The sequence below is a fragment of the Agelaius tricolor genome, unplaced genomic scaffold, assembly GCF_023055355.1.
Source record: "Agelaius tricolor isolate 1412-34295 unplaced genomic scaffold, bAgeTri1.0.p SCAF_3, whole genome shotgun sequence".
Lineage (NCBI taxonomy): Eukaryota > Metazoa > Chordata > Aves > Passeriformes > Icteridae > Agelaius > Agelaius tricolor.
Window position 1 is genome coordinate 5,785,693 of NW_027269263.1, and position 19,652 is coordinate 5,805,344.

At 40.9% G+C, this 19,652-nt stretch overlaps 1 protein-coding gene across 2 annotated transcripts in view; it reads right to left on the bottom strand.

The window, feature by feature from the left end:
* Window positions 1-4,342: 4,342 nt before the first annotated feature.
* Window positions 4,343-19,652, bottom strand: part of WNT7B (Wnt family member 7B) — a 95,452-nt gene continuing 80,142 nt past the window's right edge. For both annotated transcript variants that reach the window (XM_071422298.1, XM_071422297.1), the window contains exon 4: window positions 4,343-7,701. In XM_071422298.1, the coding sequence (XP_071278399.1) occupies window positions 7,222-7,701 (480 nt within the window). In that variant the 3' untranslated portion in view covers window positions 4,343-7,221. The remainder of the gene's footprint in view (window positions 7,702-19,652) is intronic.

Sequence of the window (19,652 nt, forward strand, 5' to 3'; positions counted from 1 at the left end):
AAAAACAGAAAGCATTTATCTGACTCATTACTGTAAATGTGCTAACAGAGCATACCAGTGATGGTTTTCTGACTGAAAGTGCCTGCATCTGCTCAAAAGGTTAACACGGGTGCAGATCAAGTGCATATCATGACACATTTGTTGATATCAGCCAGGGGCAAATATTAAGTAGCTTATCTTTTAAGGAGAGAGATAAGGAGGAAGGGTTGTGAGGTGCTTGCCAATAAATGTAAATTCATCACAACTGTCGCTCCTGTGTGCTGCAGGTGGGGCCAGCAATAGCACTGAAAACCAGGACCTCTGAATTCAGCCCTCACTCTTGGCCTCTGCCGGGGCCTTTGGCAAGGGATTTAGAATGGAATTAGGCTGCCTTCTGTTCCTGACTAGGCGGAGGGAGAGAGGTTTCACACACATCCCCTTTTAGCAAGTGCACAAACATAGAATCACAGAACAGTTCTGCTTAGAAAAGGCTCATTAAAATCACCTAGATCTAATTCCCCTTCTGTTTTCCATCAAGATCTACTAACAAAAAAAACCCACCAACAAATAAAAAAAGGAGGTCTTCTCAGAAGTTACTGATGACACAGATATATGGAAGACAACCTAGAAAATTTGTATCCCTATATTTCAGTAGGAGGCAACAAAATCCACTCCCCTTGAAAAAGGAAAATTGAGGAAGGAGCTTACAGAAATTGTTCTGAATATCTGCAGTGCGTATTTTTCAGATATACACACACACATGCATTTCTATGTATTTACATATATCTGTACGTGTGCATGGAAATACATGGATAATGTACATGCATTTTAGGCTTTTTATTTGGGCTATAAGATGCAATTTGAGGATTACCTTTTCTCTCTCTCTCTGGGTGTGCTAATTCCTTCAAGTATGATAGAATCTTAGAATATCCTGAGCTAGAGGAAACCCAAAAAGATCACCCAGTCCAACCCCTGGCCCTGCACAGACACCCCAACAATCCCTGCCCAGACACCCCAACAATCCCACCCTGTGCATCCCTGAGAGCGGTGTCCAAACGCTCCCGGAGCTCTGGCAGCCTTGGGGCCGTGACCATTCCCTGGGGAGCCTGGGCAGTGCCTGAACAGGAGGAAGAACTTTTCTCTGATATCCAGCCTAAACCTCCTGTTATGTGTATATTTCTGTATTAAAAAAATGTAATACCTCAGCAAAGTGCTGAGATGATGTTTAGCACTGTGGAAAATTCTATGTTATGTCTAGCACTACTGAAAATACATGATTGTTAAATTTCACTGCCCTTTGAACAAGCCTAACTTGGAAGCTGAACTCAGCTGGGTGCAATGGCAGGGTGCAATCCTTGCAGGTAATTGGGATGCAGTTGCTGTGATATCCTTTCAGTGCAGCCTGGATCCACTCTGGTGAAAGAGCCAGGAGAGGACTTCAATGAACATCCATTAGGATTGTCCACAACCACTGTCGTGTCACTATTAAATGTTCACCCCTTGAATAAGTGTTCTCTGGACAGCTTATATGTTTAGAAGAATTCAAAATCATAAATAAGATGCTTTGTAGGAAACTGCTTCAATCAAATCACTGCATACTAGTCTGGCTTTTATAATTCTCTTTGAAATAATTTTTGTGGGGAGACAGTCCATGCATTAAATCAGGAGTTGGTGATTGGTTGGAAGAGAAGAGAGGGTGGCAGTAAAAAGCAAAAGCAAAGCAAATTTCACTGATGGAGCATCTATTCCACAACACATAAAATAAAGAAGCTTGCACTTAAGAAAACCCTAGGGAAAATGAAATTGGTGCCCAAGAGCAGCTAAGGCAAATGGTAGAGGGGAAATGGAAATTCATTCCCGTGATACAATTTTTGGTGTTCAATTTCAGCAGTTAAGTTGTCTTCCGAGAGTTTTTCTCCAGATGAGAGGGAGAAGGTCTGTCAGAGCTGAACTAAGGCCCCCCCTGGAGCAAGACTGCTCTCCCTATTGTAGAGGGACTCTGGAGAGGCTGTCACTTCCCTTAGCCTGTCTTTTAGTCTTTTAAGTTGAGTGGTGTGAATAGCCTTCAAAATGCCTTTGGGTTTCCCTTTACCCAAAGATTGAGGGAATGCTCCTTTTCATTCTCAGCCACAGGAATTAAACAATAAGATCAAAATCTTGTAATCTTCTTGGGAATTCCTTTTAGTTGTATGGGATCTAAAATGCAGGGTTTTCCCTAAATTGCTGGGCAAATGAAGGCAGAGGCTAATCATACATCTGGCTTCAGATGCAAACATTTCCAGTGTCTGGTGCGGTTGCCAGTTGTTTGGGATGCCTATGAAACAAATATCTTAATCGTTTTTATGACCTATGCAAGTTTAAGTCTCATTAAGTTGTTTCTTTATTGATCTGAGGACCTGTTTGCATCAAGAATAAGAGGACCTGGAAACAAAGCAAACTTTAATATTTCAATTTTTTGGTCTTTCATAGCACTAACTTCTGAAAAGGATGATCAAAATAGACTCACACAGGGGGTCTCCAAACAGCTAATAATTAATATATTGCTTTTAGTAAAAAGAGCACGACTAAAGATTTTGAGTTTACAGTAGTACTATTCCCTCCATGCTCTAGGGAACACATTGCAAACAATTACCATGTATCATGTGAACTGCCATTCTTCACTGAACAAATCCTTTAAAGCAAACATATCTGTTCTGCAGGATTGTGCAGGGGAGAAAAGCCTTAAATCTTCATTTAAAAAATGAGATGCAAATTTTAAATTTGCGGCTATGCGTTCCCTGCCAGAAAATGATCCCCTACCATTTCCTAATAGCAGATTAAACACGAAAAAGGAAATGCTTGCCAACCTTTGGATAGGCTTGTTGAAGTCTGAATGTGTAGACATGCAGACAGGGACTTTGGATTTGAGGGGAAATGAGCTTGTGGGTGAAGTTCAGCCTACAATGCGGTTTGTTTAGCACACAGGAGGTTTCTTACAATATCAGTAACACAAACTGAAATTGCTTACAACTTCCCCTGCCTTTCCAACTTTGATGTTTTTTTTTTTTTCCTTAGGCATAGTTTTTGTTGTGTATATCCCACATCTTGTTGTGGCCATCACTCAGAGAGAAGAATGTTGGGTCTTTACTGTACCATTTACTCCATCGCCTTCGCTGTGGGAACTGTCATTGCAACAAAAGCTCTGAAGGGCTGGAAAGGAAACGTGCAGTCATTCTTGTCCAGTTATGAAAATTGCTATGAATGCAAATTAGCTTTATAGAAAGCATTTTCTGCTGAATGCCAATTTTGCCTTCAATAATGAAAGCCACACTGAGCCGTTTGCAGGGGAAAGCTGCTATAAGGGAAGGTCTTGATTTGTTAGCTCCAGTATCACTTCGGGGTTTTAGTCTTCAACTAACAAAGAGACCCAAGGAAATATGTTTAAAACTTTAGGTGACCTGCTTACAGCATGCTTTAGATTTGTTAAAAGATTTGCAAAGCTTTTGATGAGTTTCATCTAGTTTCCAGATGTCATCGTAGAAACAAATGTAGTATTATCATGTGCTATAAAAACTTCCTGCAGCTCTATTAACAAGCTTCCCATGATGTAATTAGAAAGAAGGTGCAGTGTTTTCTTTGGCATCTGTGGGTAAAATACTGTGCATACTTATGCTACTGTAAAACCCAGGCCAACTTAGTTCATTTTAATGAAGTTATTTTGGACTCAGTTCATGTAGAATTTCACTATAGCACTATCTGTATCTGGATACCTTCCCTGAGGGGTAAATACAGCTTAAGTTGTACAGTTTCTTTAGATTTTGTATAGGAAGACAGTATTCTCAATATCAAAGAGGTTGTAACTATTCTAGCCAAAGTAAGTGCTGTAGAATCCTTCAGGTTCACATTCAGGTAGGGTTTTCAGGTGTGTCCATAGCTGACTTTAATAAGCTGGAGCATGTACAAGCGTCCAAGTCAGGACTTTCAACCCTCTTCTCTACAACTCTTATTCCTCTCTGTTTGCTAATCTGTTATGTGAGGTTCATGGTCAAGAACCATTTTTGGGTTAGCTGCCAAATTTCTATCACAAAACATTTATTTTCTTCCACCAAGAAATTGACTTTTTATTGTAGCCAGCTAAAGTCTCTGGTAGCAGCATTGTAGGTGCTGGTGTCTCTGTAGCACTGGTGCAGGAAGATGGCTCAAGACTGATACCACACATAGTCATGTTCATTACTATTTTTCCTGAAACACAAAAACTGTTTAGGACTTGGAATTCGCCTATCATTTCTCATGCGGAGAAGCCTGTACACAAATGTTCTTTTCATAAGGCCCTGTTGCCTTTTTTTTTTTCCCTTAACAAAGAACAAATAAAAGGAAAAGGAACTGGAAGGGGAAAAAATTAAGTTTTAATGGAAACACATTTCATCTTTTGTTTTCTGCTTGCCATAAAACATTAACATAGTAAACAAATTGATCTTTGCTCTTAAGTTCTTTAATAACATAAAGTATTTTGAGTTTTGTCATGGCTAAGGTATGGTTAAACCACATGCTGCTGGTCGTGTTCCAACCTCTATTGTCACAGATCTTTGACACCAAACTACATTTTTAAAAATAAAAGTTGTGTGTAACCCACTTCTGTTCACAGACACCTTCGTTAGAAGTCGTCACTTTGGGGAGTGTTTCTGTATATTAGTGGCAGTGGTATTTTCTGATCAGAACTGCTTTTCCATGGGACATATTTCAAAGTCCAAGCATTCCCACTGCCAGCCCCTGCTTTGTGCCATACAGCACCTTTTGGAATGCTGCACCTCCACATGAGCAAAGCTTTTGTAGGATGCTCTGAAACTTTACATTCTAGACTGCTCACCCAGTCATGGGACTGTTACAGTGGTCTTACAGTAGCAGGCAGAGCTACTTCAAATAGGGCTGTGGAAGAGAGAAAGTGTCACTTTGGTCCACTTTTTTGAGTGGTTGGTGTTATAATATATAACCTTTTTTCCTTTTTTTCTTTTCTCTAACGCAGTGTAGTTCGCAATAATTTAAAATACTCTATAGACATTTAAACGATATACAATAATATAACTTAATTGGATTCCTCAATTGTACTTAACAAATACTATTCTAATAAATTTACAGTATCTAGTACCATAAGACTGTGCATTACTGTGTTTGGGAGCTTTATTTGCTTCCTGTCAAGAATGTAGTGAAAGTACAGTATCGTCACTATAATTCAACAACAATACCCATGAGTCCAAGGGACTTTAAATTACATGGAGTGAATCTAGTATTTTGGGGGCCCCTGTTGACTTCTGTGAAGTTGCACTCATTCATGCCAAGGCTGATATTTAGAAATCAACAGCAACATCAAAAAGAAGAAGAAGAAAAAAAGCAATTTTACATTGCTCTGTGAGGGTAGTCATCAAACGGGTCTGATTTTCAGAGGGTAAGTGCTTGGGGGTCAGAAAGGCAGGTCCTCACAAGTGTTCAAATGAAGGTCCCCAAATCATTAGTTACTTTTGATAATACAGGTCCACAAATTGCAGAGGTAATTCTGGCTCATTAACATATCCAGCACGGGAGCTGGTGGAGCTCTAGATCCACCAACCCCTTGCCCCAAGAGCACCATGTGGATGGACAAGTGCTTCCATGTTAGGTGGGGAGGGCTCATGGCTCTGCAGCCCCTCAATATAAGGAACAAAAATTAAACAAAAGCTAAAAATGCAGATATGCAGATGTAAGGAGATTTTTAATCCAATTTTTCCAGAAAATCAGGCAGGGACCCTTGGGACAAGCAAACAATTACATGGTTAAGTGGGCTGTGTTCTAAGTGGGCATATCTGGGCTCTTGGGGTTAAAACACTACATTTTACAGCAGTAGAATATCTGAGGCTGTTTTTAAAATCTCTCATAGGGAAAAGGTGTGGGAATTAGGATTGAGTGCTTTAAGTGAGCTTCTTTCTTTTAACATTCACGTGCTTACCAGGAGGTACTCTATTGCCAACCTTAAAATATTGATGACACACCTAACCCAAATTTTGGCTTTCTTATGCTCATGAAGCCATGACAGCTCACAGGTTGCAGCAACCTAGAGCTCAGCTGCCAGACTTTTATCATCTTCTGAGTGCATACTGAGCATAAGTTTCTTAAAAGTCTTGAAAATACTAACTTTCAACCATTAAAGGGAAAACACAATGCCTGGAAGACCCTGCCAGTGCATTCATTGTCAAAGCAAAACCTTTGATGCTTGTTGAAGCACATCTTTGTATCCTAAAACTCCCTATGAGGAGCTGTGAGCAGGTGCTCCACACCTCAGGCCTGAGTCTGAAAAAGTCATTCTTATTCAGGAGGCAAGTGGTAAAAGTCAATATCGAACATTGGTAACCAAAGTTTCATGGTTTTGCTCAGTTCTGGCAATTGCAAACAGTAATTGAGCTCTCTAATAGTGGAGTGACAACAGATCAGTAGCATTGAAGAACTTAGGCAGAACCAAATACAAAAGTCATACAGTCAAGAGTTCCAATAAGTTTACATTTAGTACAGAATTAAGACATAGCTACCCGTTAGTGCTTAGAATTTTTTGATACTATTAAAACCATAAATAATTATTTTTAATGTTCATTCAAAGAGTTCCAGTGTCACTGGCAGCTGATGTAATTTTGTGAGTGCTTGTTGGGGTTTTTTTCCAAACTGACAGTGGAGTATTTCTGCCATACATTTTGCTCCCTACCTGTTGTTTTCTCTCTATCTGCTTTCTTAGAAATTTTGTTTTTTTGCAGAGAGAATGCTGTGTTCTCGTCAGTGAAGATTTCATTTCCTTAAAAAAGTCTTTTTTTGCACAGGGCCAGACAGTTTTGTTGCTGTAAAATAGGAGAAAATGTCTTTTTCTTTTAAATGTCATGGGAGCTGCAATGCAATCAGCTTCTCTGATATGTATAATTTAAAACACTAAGAGAACTCTACAACACCCGGATTGTAGTTTCAAAAAAAAAAAAAGAGAGAGAGACAGAGAGAAAGTTTCATGTGTTTGTCAACATCACCTTAATCCTGTTGCCCTTGTTTCCAAAGCAGTTACAACAGCCAGCCAGCCAAAATGCACCATCCTTAGAAGAATAGGTAGTTGTGGGGAGGGAGTGGTTGTTGTGGTGTTGGCTGGGGTTCTTTCCCCCAAGAGGATCAGATGTGCAAAATGATGCTGTTGTTGTTTGTGGTACTCCACTTTCCTTGCTCGCGGGGCTTCGCTCTGCGCGCTTGCGCGCGGCGCCGCTATTTGCAGGTGAACACCTCTGTCCTCTCGCTGCACGTGTTGCACTTGACAAAGCAGCACCAGTGGAATTTGCAATTGCACTGCCACACCTTGGTGTACTGGTGTGTGTTGTACCCCCTCCCGCAGCACATCATGTCGCACCCGTCCGCGTTGGGAGAGGTGCGGTTGCAGAGCCGTCCCTGGGTACCGACGCTCCCCGTGGAAGCGTCTTCCTCACAGTAGTTGGGTGACTTTTCAATGTACACTAAATCCGTTTCCATGGGTTTCTGGTAGCTCTTAATCTGCTTGATCTTCAGGAAGGTTGGCTGTCTCAGTCTACTGGCTCTTACCACCTCCACTTGCACTGCGGCGTTGTATTTCTCTTTCAAAATATATCCAATCTCTCTGAATTTAGGAAGCGTGGTCCAGCAGGTCTTGGTTGTACAGGAGCCTGAAACTCCATGACACTTGCACTCCAATTTCATTCTCTCTTCGAGAACCTATGTGTACAGATATTTGCATATTGTTACTGCAGGAAAACAATGTTGCAAGCCTGCCTAAACCTCAGTCTGTTTCATTCATATGAGTATTCATTACTGCTGGTTCAAATTTTTCAAATGCATGCTTATTAATCTTCTCACCTCCCAGCAGAATGCTCATAACATTTTGTTTCAAGTGGCACCTGGTTGGAAATGCAGTGTCTTGTCATTTTTTTGGGAAAACATTCCCATTCTTTTTCCAAATGTTGGAGAATATTTACTTACGTTTTAGAAGGCATTTCTTTAGAGCCACAGGGGACTTCAAATTTTTTTCAAATCATTTTCGTTTTGAAAACAGAAAACAAGAATGGGTTTGGGGGTTAAGTGGTATAAGATTCAAAATACTTAATTGCTTTAAGTAATGATCAAAGAATGCTTAAGAAGAACAGTATCTACTGTGTGACTGAATAAGCCTACATGCAGGGAGCTGGAACTAGATGATCTCTAAGGTCACCTCCAACCCAAACCATTTTATGATCCTATATTCACTGCATAATTACAGATTTTTCCTATGTACCTATACCAGCACCACCAGCAGTAAACTTATGGCCTATTCCACCCACAGAATGTCCCACTCCTGAAAAAGCACCACTCATTGCAGTACTTAGTCCAACTATTCAGCAAACAATCAGCCACAAATACATTTTTTTCCACCAGGGCAATGATAACACATCACTAGAGGGAAAAAATTCACTGAAGGAGTGAAAGCAATGCATTTCTCTTCTCTTCTGCTCAAAGGAGTACTGTTGAGAAGGAGAGAAGAGAAACGCATTGCTGTTGTAGAGGAGGTTCAGCCAGAGGGGTTTAATTCAGAGTCAGAGGAGACACAAATTTGGGGGTGGGTGCTCAGGTTGATGCTCCACTGTCACATTGCTGTTTCTGCTGCCACCCAGCCGTGCCACGCCCGGCACATCCCTCCTTCCCTGGGTGTCCTAGGTTGACTAGATGATGCTTTTATCCCCAGTCGTCTAGTTCTGTTTATGCTGAATAATAAGTTTTGCACCTTTAAGACTTGTTGCAGAGAGTGAAGGGGGGAGAGAAGAGCGCGCAGTTTGTTTTCAGACACTGCACTCACTCCTCCACATTCCTGCTCCTGGACTGTGTTGTCTGCAGATGGACAGACAGAGGGACAGAGCTTCTCTTTGCTCTTAGTTAGCTTTTAGCTAGCTGAGGCAAAGAAGTTCCCTGGACTGTGGTTTTTTCCTTTTTCCCTTTTCTTTGGACCTGTTTAACCCTGCTCTGGACAGAACACCCAGCACAGCACCGGCAGCTCCAGCTGTGGGCACCGGGCCGGGCTTGGGCATTTCCAGCACTGGAGGGACTGATAAGAGACTGAGTGATAAGAGACTGAGTGAGCTGAGCTGCAACCCGGGGAGGGGACTTTCTCAGTTTGTCATCTCTTTTGGAGCAGCAAGGGGTTTTATTGATGAATATTAATTAAAAACAGTTTTTTTTCCACTTTTCTCCAAGGAGGTATTTTCTCCCAGACTGGTTGCGGGGAGGGGCCAATTGAATCTGCTTTCCTAGAGGAGCCCCTCTGGGGGTTCTCTCCCAGATTTGCCCTGAAGCAGGACACTGGGCCAGGTTGTGCCGGGGGAAGGCAGCGGTGTCCTCCCGCCCCGTGTGTGCAGCAGGGGGACGCCAGCCCCACGGAAGCGCCTCTCTGTTTTTCTGCCCTCGCGTTACCACTTAAGGCTGACCATAATTACACCCACAGTCATCATTAGCTTATGGAAATCAAGGCCTAAGAACAAAGCGAGCTGATCTTTCCCCTTCGCAACGGGATGCTAACAAAGAAACATGAGCTAGGGAGCTTGTCTGAAAGCATTACTGATGCTGCAGACCATCTCCTGCAGCGGTTTCGCTGCAGATCCCAGAACATGACTGAAATGGGCAAAGGATAAAAGGGCCGAAATCTGAGTACAATGGTATAATGAAGTAGGAGGGAGTAAAAAATGCTTACTGCTTCAGAAACTGGCCTTAAAATAAAAGCTGTACAGATCTGGTTATCCCTGCAAATAGAGGGCACCCTCCTGAGTTGTTTGAGTTTCACTTAAATTGTATGGTTTGTTTTTTCCCAAATTTCTGGGGTTTCAGTATTAAAGAGAATATTTGGATTTGATTCTCCCTTACCAACATACGGTAGCAAGTATGAGATAGCTGAGCAACCTATGCAAGAATCATAAAATATCCTGAGCTGGAAGGGGCCCTTTGAGTCCAGCTCAGGACAACTCCAAAATCCCACCCTGTGCATCCCTGAGAGCGGTGTCCAAACGCTCCCGGAGCTCTGGCAGCCTTGGGGCCGTGACCATTCCCTGGGGAGCCTGGGCAGTGCCCGACACCCTCTGGGGAAAGAACCTTTCCCTGATCTCCAGCCTAAACCTCCCCTGACCCAGCTCCAGCCATTCCCTCGGCTCCTGTCCCTGGTCACTGAAAACAGAGATCAGAGCTGCTCGTCCTCTTCCCCTCAGGAAGAGCTACAGCCCCTGCTGAGGTCTGACCTCAGTATGGTCATACCTTAGACCTTCTGAAACCACAGGCTTTACCAGGGTCAAGGTGAAGTTATCCTATCAGAGGCAGAAAAGGTGTTTCCCAGCAAGATTTACTGAGTTGGGGAAGAAATTCCTGTAGCTGAAACTGCTTTAAGAGCAGAAAATCAGCAAGGCTGTGATGAGCTGGGTTTTTTTGTGGGCACTGGAATGCACTGTACCACCTTCCTGTCTTCCATACTGACAGAAGAGAAAACTTGCCACCTTCTGCTGCAGCATCAGCATTTCAGTGGCAGTGAGGAGATGGATGCACTGTGACACTTTCTGGGGTCTTTTAGGGGTCTCCAGGGTCTCCTCTGTCTCCATTTCTGGCCTATGGAGAAAGTCTTTTTCCAAAGACCCCTAAGTAAGATTTCAATCCTGTTCCATGAATCTGGGTACAAATAATCTATTGATATTTAGATGTGTTTGTATATATATATATTAAAACATGCTTAGAAGTTGTGCTTGATATGAAGTTGTGCTGAAAAATGTTTGGTTTTGTTGAAACTATCCCATTTCTACAGCTTTCTCAACATGCAGTTGCAGCTGTAAGAACTGCAACAAAATCCATGACAAGAGGTGGATGGATACAACTTTTACACCTCCCCAAAGAGTACGAGGATCTAAGGATTTCCAGGAAAGCACTGACAATGGGATCTGTCATCCCTGAGTTGTACTCCTCCCTGAGCAGTAAATCTTGCTGAAGGGTCCATGTTTTGTCATGCCCTACATGTGTTTCTGGTGTCTACATTTTGGTTGAAAAGGCCAAGTCAGTAGCTTGCTAAGAGAGTGGGAGGAGGTGAAGTTCATGAGGCTCCTTATTCTTCTGTGGGTTCAACACCGTCCCAAGGAGCCTCTGATGTGCTTCCCTAGAAAGTGTCATTGCTCCTGAAAGACAGACATCACCCATTTCAGTGTCCTGGGTGACATCTTTAGAAATGTGTATTTATATATGGATGCCTGTCTGTCTGTACAAGAATTGTTTGCCTGTGTGTATTTGGTTGAGATGCTGATGTTTGTATAAATTATTACATACATTATATATATATAATTTATAGACACTACCTGGCAGCCTCTATACTACAATCTCCAGTAACTTTATCCCAACTCTTGATATATTTTTCTTTTTTGCTGCTGTCTTTCTAAAGGTCCGGTTTTGTGATTCATTTTGGTGAGCAGGAACCTGATTTCACTGCTGTGTTTTTTCAAAGATTCCCACTATTTTGGATGGTGGGAGGACTTGCAAATGCAAGCCATGCAGGCTCAAAAAATCAGAAGTTTCAAAAAGTATTAATTCATGCTCCTGAGGCCAATCTCGCAGGTTTTTTTAATTTTTTTGGAGGCTTCTGTCATGAATGTGGAATGCTTGGGGTTACAACACTGAGCAGAGGCCCAATCATCAGGTAGTTAAATTCCTGAATGCTATAATTTGTGTGCCCACAGTCAGCTGTGGGTATAAAAATGTGCCCAAAGACTTGGAGGTCAGGGAATACGAGGCCCAACCTAAGCAGATTCTGAGCAGCATTTTTTCCCCTCTTTCCACCCAGATGCTGCAGAATGCCCTTCCTTGCTGACAGGCCAGCATGTTCTGGCCCTCCAGAGGAATTTCTCTCTGTGTGGTGCCTTGAGCAGCTTCCCGCTTGCCAGGGATGTGCCACGGGACCTGGCAAAGGTGGCCGGGTCTGACCCTGTTTGCTCAGCGCTCTGAATGAAGAGTAACTAACATTACTAACATTTTGCTTCCTAAAAGTCTCCCCAGCTCAGCTTTCCTCGGCAAAATTCCCATCAAAGCTCTGACCCTGAACCCTAAAGGTACTTACTCACTCAAATCTAAGACACTATGCCAAGCTAGGTGCTTAATTAAAGATTGAAAATCATTAGCTCCTATGAGCCACTCTCTCAGCAGTTTCATTTGTCATATGTCAGTGCCTGATATCTAATCTTGAATGGTTTACAGCAAGACCTACCTCCCAGAGGAAATTCCCATCATTGGGCTGTGCTGCCTCAGATTAATCATAGGAACATTTCTCAGGTCCCTTTTCCACATACAGGTCCACTCCCACCCCAGTATGATCTTGCCAAGTAAAATTTTCTAACTACTGCTACTTTGTTAAATGAATTGTGAAATAGAACATTAAAGCTTTCTTAATCCCACATTTTTTTATACCTATATAAATCATACATTTAAAATGCAATTTGAGGGCTGTCTGCTGCCAGTTAAGTAGAAAAAGCCTTGTGAAGACCAAAATAAAAAAGAATTATATGCATTAAAAGAAATTCACCTTTTCGAGTTCCATATCTAGACCCAACTGCATAACATCAGAACATCAGATACAGTTTCTGTACATAGTAAAAATCCTATTTGGATAAAAACTATATATATATATAAACAATAGTTTGACATATATATATGTAAAAACAATAGTGACATACAAGTAAAACAAAATTATATGCATTAAAAGAAATTCACCTTTTCAAGTTCCATATCTAGACCCAACTGCATAACATCAGATACAGTTTCTGTACATAGTAAAAATCCTATTTGGATAAAATATAGACATACATATATATATATATATATATATATATTTTTTTTTTTTTTACATATATATATGTAAAAACAATAGTTACATTTTGTGTGTGTATGTGTTTTGGCTTGCTTCTGTTGGCTTTTGTTTTCCTCAATGGAAATGCACATTGTTGTTCCAAGTGTTGAGTGTAACAAAATCCATATAACTTTTTGACTGAAGCATCAAAAAGAAATAAAAGACTTGAGGAGTTTTGCCTCATCAAATATGCAAGTGATCAGCTTTTGTTTGGGGTAATAACTACCAAAAGAGACAGATTCTGGTCACAAGATGTCACCACCTCTTTGGTGCTCATGCAGGGGAGCTGATGGCTTGCTGATGATGTGTGGGCACATCATCAAACCCAAATCTCAGCTAACCCAAATCTCAGTGCAGCCTGGGCCCCACCACTGCTGACAAAATGCTGATCTCCTGGACCCCTCTGGGAATCCAAGCTCAGTTTGTTTGGGTTTGGCTTTTCATCTTGGATAGGCAATGGTTGTAACTAAGATTAGTAGGGTGTAATGCTACGCTTCTAATACAAATGTCCTGAAATTATTCTTGGTTAATAGCAGATCACAGAGCCCAAAACTGAGCAGTTCATGGTGTGTCTCCTTGGGTTATGTTCCCTTCCTGTGAGGAGGGAGCATGGAGCCAGCAGGAGAGGAATAAGGCTATTTCATCTGCATGGCTTTCTTTCTGCTCCTCTCTGAAGCTGTTCCATCAAGCATCACAACAGTGTTTATATTCTGTGAGATGTGGGATGGGGAACTGACTTACTGTGCTTATTCCTCTTGTCATGTCCTTGCTTTCCTTATTGTTTAGTTTGATGGGAGCAGGGAGCCTCTGCTTTGCAGCAGGTCAGTGTCCAGACACAGCATGAGCTGGATTTTCTCTGCCACTGGCCAGAGTGAGCAGGGCAGGGGACCATTAGAGGTGCCTGGAGGTACCAATTCACCTCTTCCTGCCCTCCACTTCCCTCCCTGGGTAAGGCACCCCCTTCCATAGACAGTGTCCCCACTTAATGTGTTGAAAAAGCTGAGGAAAACCCACTGCATTCTTTACACAAGTTCTCCTCTTGGCTACCAGGAAAATTAACCCAGCATTTTGGGACCTGCCGCCCATTTGACGGATGTCCCTGCTGCTATGAGGGTGAACAATAGCCTAATCCATCAGTGTTTCTTCTCTACTTTCTAGGAGAAGAGAAAATAAATTTTTGATCAACAAACTTCTGCAATTAGTTAAAACATTCTGAAGATTATTTTTACAGTGAAATGTTGCAAAGCAGTTTCCCTCAGAAGCCTGATCCGCCCCATCATCCCCAAAGTGTGCTAGCAGTGTTCCACCCTGTTTTCTATGGAATTTTTTGTAAACCTTAAAGGTAAAATATCACCTGAAATAGTTAAAAATATTTCACTGGTAGTTTTATTCTGTCAGGCAGAACAGATGTGTCAGGTTTGAGGTCGTGCAGTGATATTTCACTAGATGTTTGATACATGCCTTGCATGCATTACATGGTATGCATGGGCATGCACATTTCTTGAATAAAACCATTTAGCAAGTCCTAAAATATTTGGCTATTCCCCCCTCTAATTTTAAAGCAAATTGTTCAAAAAGTAGGGTAGTACCAGATGTAGCTGCTGGCAGTCTGTGCTAAGGGTGTGTTTCTGGAAGAAGAAAATAAGCTAACAAATCCAGCCCAACTGGAAGCAGGAGATCTATCCTCATGAGATTTTGAGCCAAAGCTTGCATATTCAGGACATATGGATAAGTCCTTAGTTATCCATCTAACCCACCCAAGCTGTAACACCAACGTTTTTGAAATTGGATTTATGTAACTGACTGCAAATCACTTTAAGCGGGAAGATTGAAAATACGGCATGAAGCACAACTATTGAAAACTTTTCTTTCATGAGTGGTCTCACAAGGGTTGTGTAGTGAAATAATTTGTCACTTTTTGAGAAAGAAACTTTCAGCAAATGACGGACCCGAGGCTGTAAAACCTGGAAAGTAACATTCTTTGCATCCCTGAAATGACTTAGGAAACAAAGTCACATTTTAAAGAATACTTTAGGCTTATAAGAGCATAAAATTAGTTGGCTTTCACGTTTGAAACTGGGATTCAGCCTCCACTGTGACTTCAGGACATTTGATTCAGAGTCTTTTTCTGGGCATTGCTCTTTATCTTTACATCCTGTCAGGTGACAGTGTGGGCAGCCTGCAGCAAATTAGGCACTGTGCATCTTGCAGGAATGAACTGACTAATTACAATGCTTCACATGAGGTGAAGGGAGCTAACACTGTCTTACATAAAATATCCATAGACCATATACATAAATATGTATAAATATTCATAATTATGTGCACACGCTATATATATATTTATGTCTGTTTATGTATATATAATATAATATAATATAATATAATATAATATAATATAATATAATATAATATAATATATTATATATAAAATTTCTGTATCTTTATATGTGTATATATGTAATTAATGGTAATCAACAAATCACCTCATTAGCTGTTTTACAGCCAAAGGAAGTCAGCAAAAGAACCCCTTTCCAATACTACAGGCCTATTGCAACAGAAACTATGAGAAAAAGCCATAGCTTAGATGGAAATGTTGTCCCAAATAATTGAAAAATCTCTTCTGAAGAGAGCCTGAATTATTTGGTTTTTCCCCACACTCTTATTGTTTCATATGTAGAATAAGCTGTTTGTCATCTTCCAGGCATTACAAAAAACAGCAGGAAAACCCCACTGCTGTAACAAAGGAGTAAATATTGGGATGGTGTCAGGCAGAGTTGCTGGCAGTCAGAGTGATGGGTGTGTTTCTGGAAGGGCCAGTTTCTCCTCCACATAACCACAGTCACTGTCTGTTGTAAGAGCCTAATTGATTGATACACTGTTAGAAACATTTCTACTTTTTGCTAAAAGCTGCAATCTGCTACCAATTTGTCAGTTTGTTCTTTTAACTCACCCCATAAAAACAAGCAGAAACCTCCATTTTTATAAATGAGATTTCCCGTGAGAGACAGTCATTGTTTTGAAACTCTCAACAAAAAGTTAAGCTTAATGATGTGGTTTCCCAGATGTTACTCTAAGTTCATTTATCCCAGAATAAAGATACTTATTTCTAAAAATACATGGTAGAAAGCTGTCTCATAAAACAGCATCAAAGCTGACTTGGTTTGATGATATTTAATTTTTCATTACTCTGTAAAAGTTTTGCCCACAGATCTCTCTGTAATCTTTCAAATTTGCAACAAAACATTCTTTCAGTAACATTTGTGTTAGACTTACACTAGTCCTCCTTTGGGGGCTTGTTTTCATTTACCACACTTGTTCTTTCCATCCCAAATCACAGCAGATTTTTGGAAACTCACAGGGAAGTTTGTTCCTCTGCTCTTTCACACCGTGCGGTGCCACTTTGCCACCAAACATAAATCTTCCATCAGGAGAGTCTTGTGCCACCAGGAATCCCTGAGCATTTATTTACTCCAAATCACACCAATGACAAGATTACGATTTTGCCACTGGTGCTTCCTATTGCAAATTTAGCAGAAAGTTTGCAAACCTGCCATTAGCTGAAACAATTCTTAGAAATTCAGTGCAGAGCCATACAGGATGCAGTGTGGGGCAATTAGGGTATTCATTCATTCCACAGTTATCAGAAATTCCCTGAGAAGCCTAAATTTCTTTTTTTTTCCAATGAGATCATTTATTAGAAGGTTGTATTGAACATCTCAACCCTAGACAGAAGTAAAAGACCCCTGCAAGACTGTTTTTCCCCTCCTCTGTTTGCAAAGTTTGTGCAATTATTTTTACAGCATGCTGCTTGTTCCACAAAGAAAAATTCCTCTGGGCTCTGTTTTTAGCAGCAGTGAAGATCAGCTTTTGAGAGCATCCCAACAAAGGCAAATTATTAAAGCCACACTGCTGTACTTACAAACCCCTCTGACCGCCAGGCATGTGTGGGACAAGTGCTGGAAGAGATGCAGAATGGACAAGATTTCTGAGAGCACATGAGAAAGTCCTTGTGGTGGTATAAAAGAACACTCAAATAATTGCTTGAGGGGAAAAAAAACCTGGTGGCCAGAGTATTGACTAATGATCCTAGCAATGAACCTCTGGGCACCTGGTAGATGTCCAGTGGGGTCATCAAGAGCCTACCACTGACTTCAGAGCAAGCTGGAAACAATTGTATGTGGGGTTGGGAGCTTTTTGTGTCCTTTTTTCCTCATGTTTCTGACTCGGAAGGCTCTGAGATTCAAAAAGAAGACTAAAAGGAAGGTAGCATATTTGTTGGCTAAAAGTAGTTCTTCTAAGCTAACTCAAAAATTTGGAATGACTAAAAAAGAGCTGCAGGCCTTACCATTACAGATGTGAATGCAGGGTACTTTAAATGGTGAAAATGCCATGAGATTTCTGTAGGAAGCCACAAAAGCCTACACTTCCTTTACCATCTTTACTGTCCATTACCACTCTAAGGTAGAAAATACCTTATTTGAAAATATTTGAGAACTTCTAAAGCAATGAAGGAATTAAAACGTTCCTGTTGTGTGTGTTTTCTTTCTCACCTTTTCTTCCTATTCATAACATGGATAAAATATCTGCACTTTGGTTCTTTATAGCAGCTGTAATGAACAGAAACTTGGCTCCAAAGCGCTTCTGAATTTTAAGACAAGCCACACACAGATCAGCAGGACAGCACTGACAGATTTTCTCAGAGCAGTACAAGCATTTCCCAGTTGTGTTGTGAGAGTTTTGGAAGGAAAAAGGAGAAAGATGGAAGTTCAGTGTTGTACCCAGGCAAATGGAGGAGCCAGCAAGGGAAGGATGGACCCTTCCAAAATTACCTATTCCATGATTTTGTGATTCTGTGGATGCTTCTGTGATTCTGTGATCTCTGACTCGAGGGTGAATAAGGACCATGTGGAGGATGTAAGAATGACACCCATGCATAAGCAAAATATCCTGGTTTCAGATTTTGTGTCAGACTCACAGTGTAGTCCAGGTTCACCAAGGACCCCCAAACCAGCCAGATTTCGGGTGAATGTAGGGCAGATTCCAAGTCTGCCTGGATTCTCAGAAGGAACTTGTGATTTCACACCGAAATTGCAGAAAATTCTGGAACTGCTTTTGCAAGGGTCCAACCCAGAAACACAGAAAGCATATTCCAGGTTCCAGGGTTTTGTTCCAACCTTAAGTTTTGGTCAGTCCTGAATTCAAAATGTCTTATTTATACAAATACCAAATTATCTCGGAAGAACCAAAATCACTAAATATTATTTACTGTACGACTCTGAATATTCACATAAAGGGAATATACATCATAACACCAAAATTATTTCTAAACATGACCCCCAAAAACGTGTTTTATATTAGCACATTCCTCTGGATTTTATGGAATATACTTAAAACCAAAAAACTACACCAAATTCTTTCAGTCATTCTTAGCTTTTGAAAGCAAAACAATGAATTAATGAACAGCTATGGGTATAAATAACTACTGAAAAATGCAACAAAAAGTTAGTAAATTCCAAAATACTATTTCTATTTTTAAAAATGGGAAAAAATATATTGTTGGTATTGCAAGCCTTTGTATTCCTTTCTTAAAATATGAAATTATTATTTCTTTTTTGCAAGAACATTTAAAAAAAATGGAATTATAAATAAAATTTATTTACATGAATTCTGCTACGAGAAGTATCTGTAAAAACATGCACTTATTTGGTTTGTTTATGTCCCTCTGCTTATGAAATTCTGATGAAAAGTAAAATATAATGTGCTTCACAAGAATCAGCAATGTGGTCTGGTGGTTACTGAGCTGTATTTAGAATTGGGGGACCCATGATCAGTGCCTGGTTCACATAATGAGCTCTTTCTGTCCTTGGGACATCACTGTTTTCCATCTCAGTATCTGCTTTTGCTTTTTTGTCCCTCTTTCCCATTTAGACTGTGGCATGTTCCAAGCAGGACCTGCCTCAGGATCTCCATGGGGGTGGCACACACACACCACAGAGGATGCCAGCTTAAGCAGGGATGGGAATGAATCTAGCAGTAATAAATCCTCCCTGGCAAGTTTAAGAGTTGACTTCCATCTTGTTTTGCCTCCAAACATAATTTATGATGCTTAGCTGAAATTCCCAGCCAAAGTGAAGCGATCAGACCAGGAGCTGGTCTTCCAATGGTCAACTGCTGAATGAAGTTCTTTTATATCTGTGGCAGCAATTTTTAGGAAAAAAGACTGTGGCCCTCAAGGCTGTTTTTCTGTTTGGCTCTTCAGTCACCTTTCTCCTGCACATCTGGAGACCTCAGTGTGAACTCTCACTGAAGTACCCATCCTGTCTCTACACTTGAGATTATGCCTCTCTCACCACACTGAATTTATGCAGTATTTCCATCCCAGTGAACTCCTGCCCATACAGAACCTTCTGTTTCAGAGCATGGCCGACGCAACTGTGCTAGTAAGCAAGATCCAGGCTGTAAAATAATTGCATTGCTTCTATCACCACCAATTCTACTCTCTCTGCCCAGTGCTCAGTACAGGACTGAAAGCACACATGGTTTTAGAGGAGGAAAATTCAGTCTTACTTTGGGGACTAGAGAAGGAGTCAGATTTTATTGGATTGCTACATTGGTATATTGGATTTTTCTGCAACACTGGAGTGGAGGGCTTTTCCTAGGGGAAAACACTTTGAAGGCTATAATCTCTCCTGAGGTAGATACATATGATGCAGAAAGATTTGTTACACTTTTTAAAGGACAAGCTTTGACAGCTATGAGGATTAGTGAACAC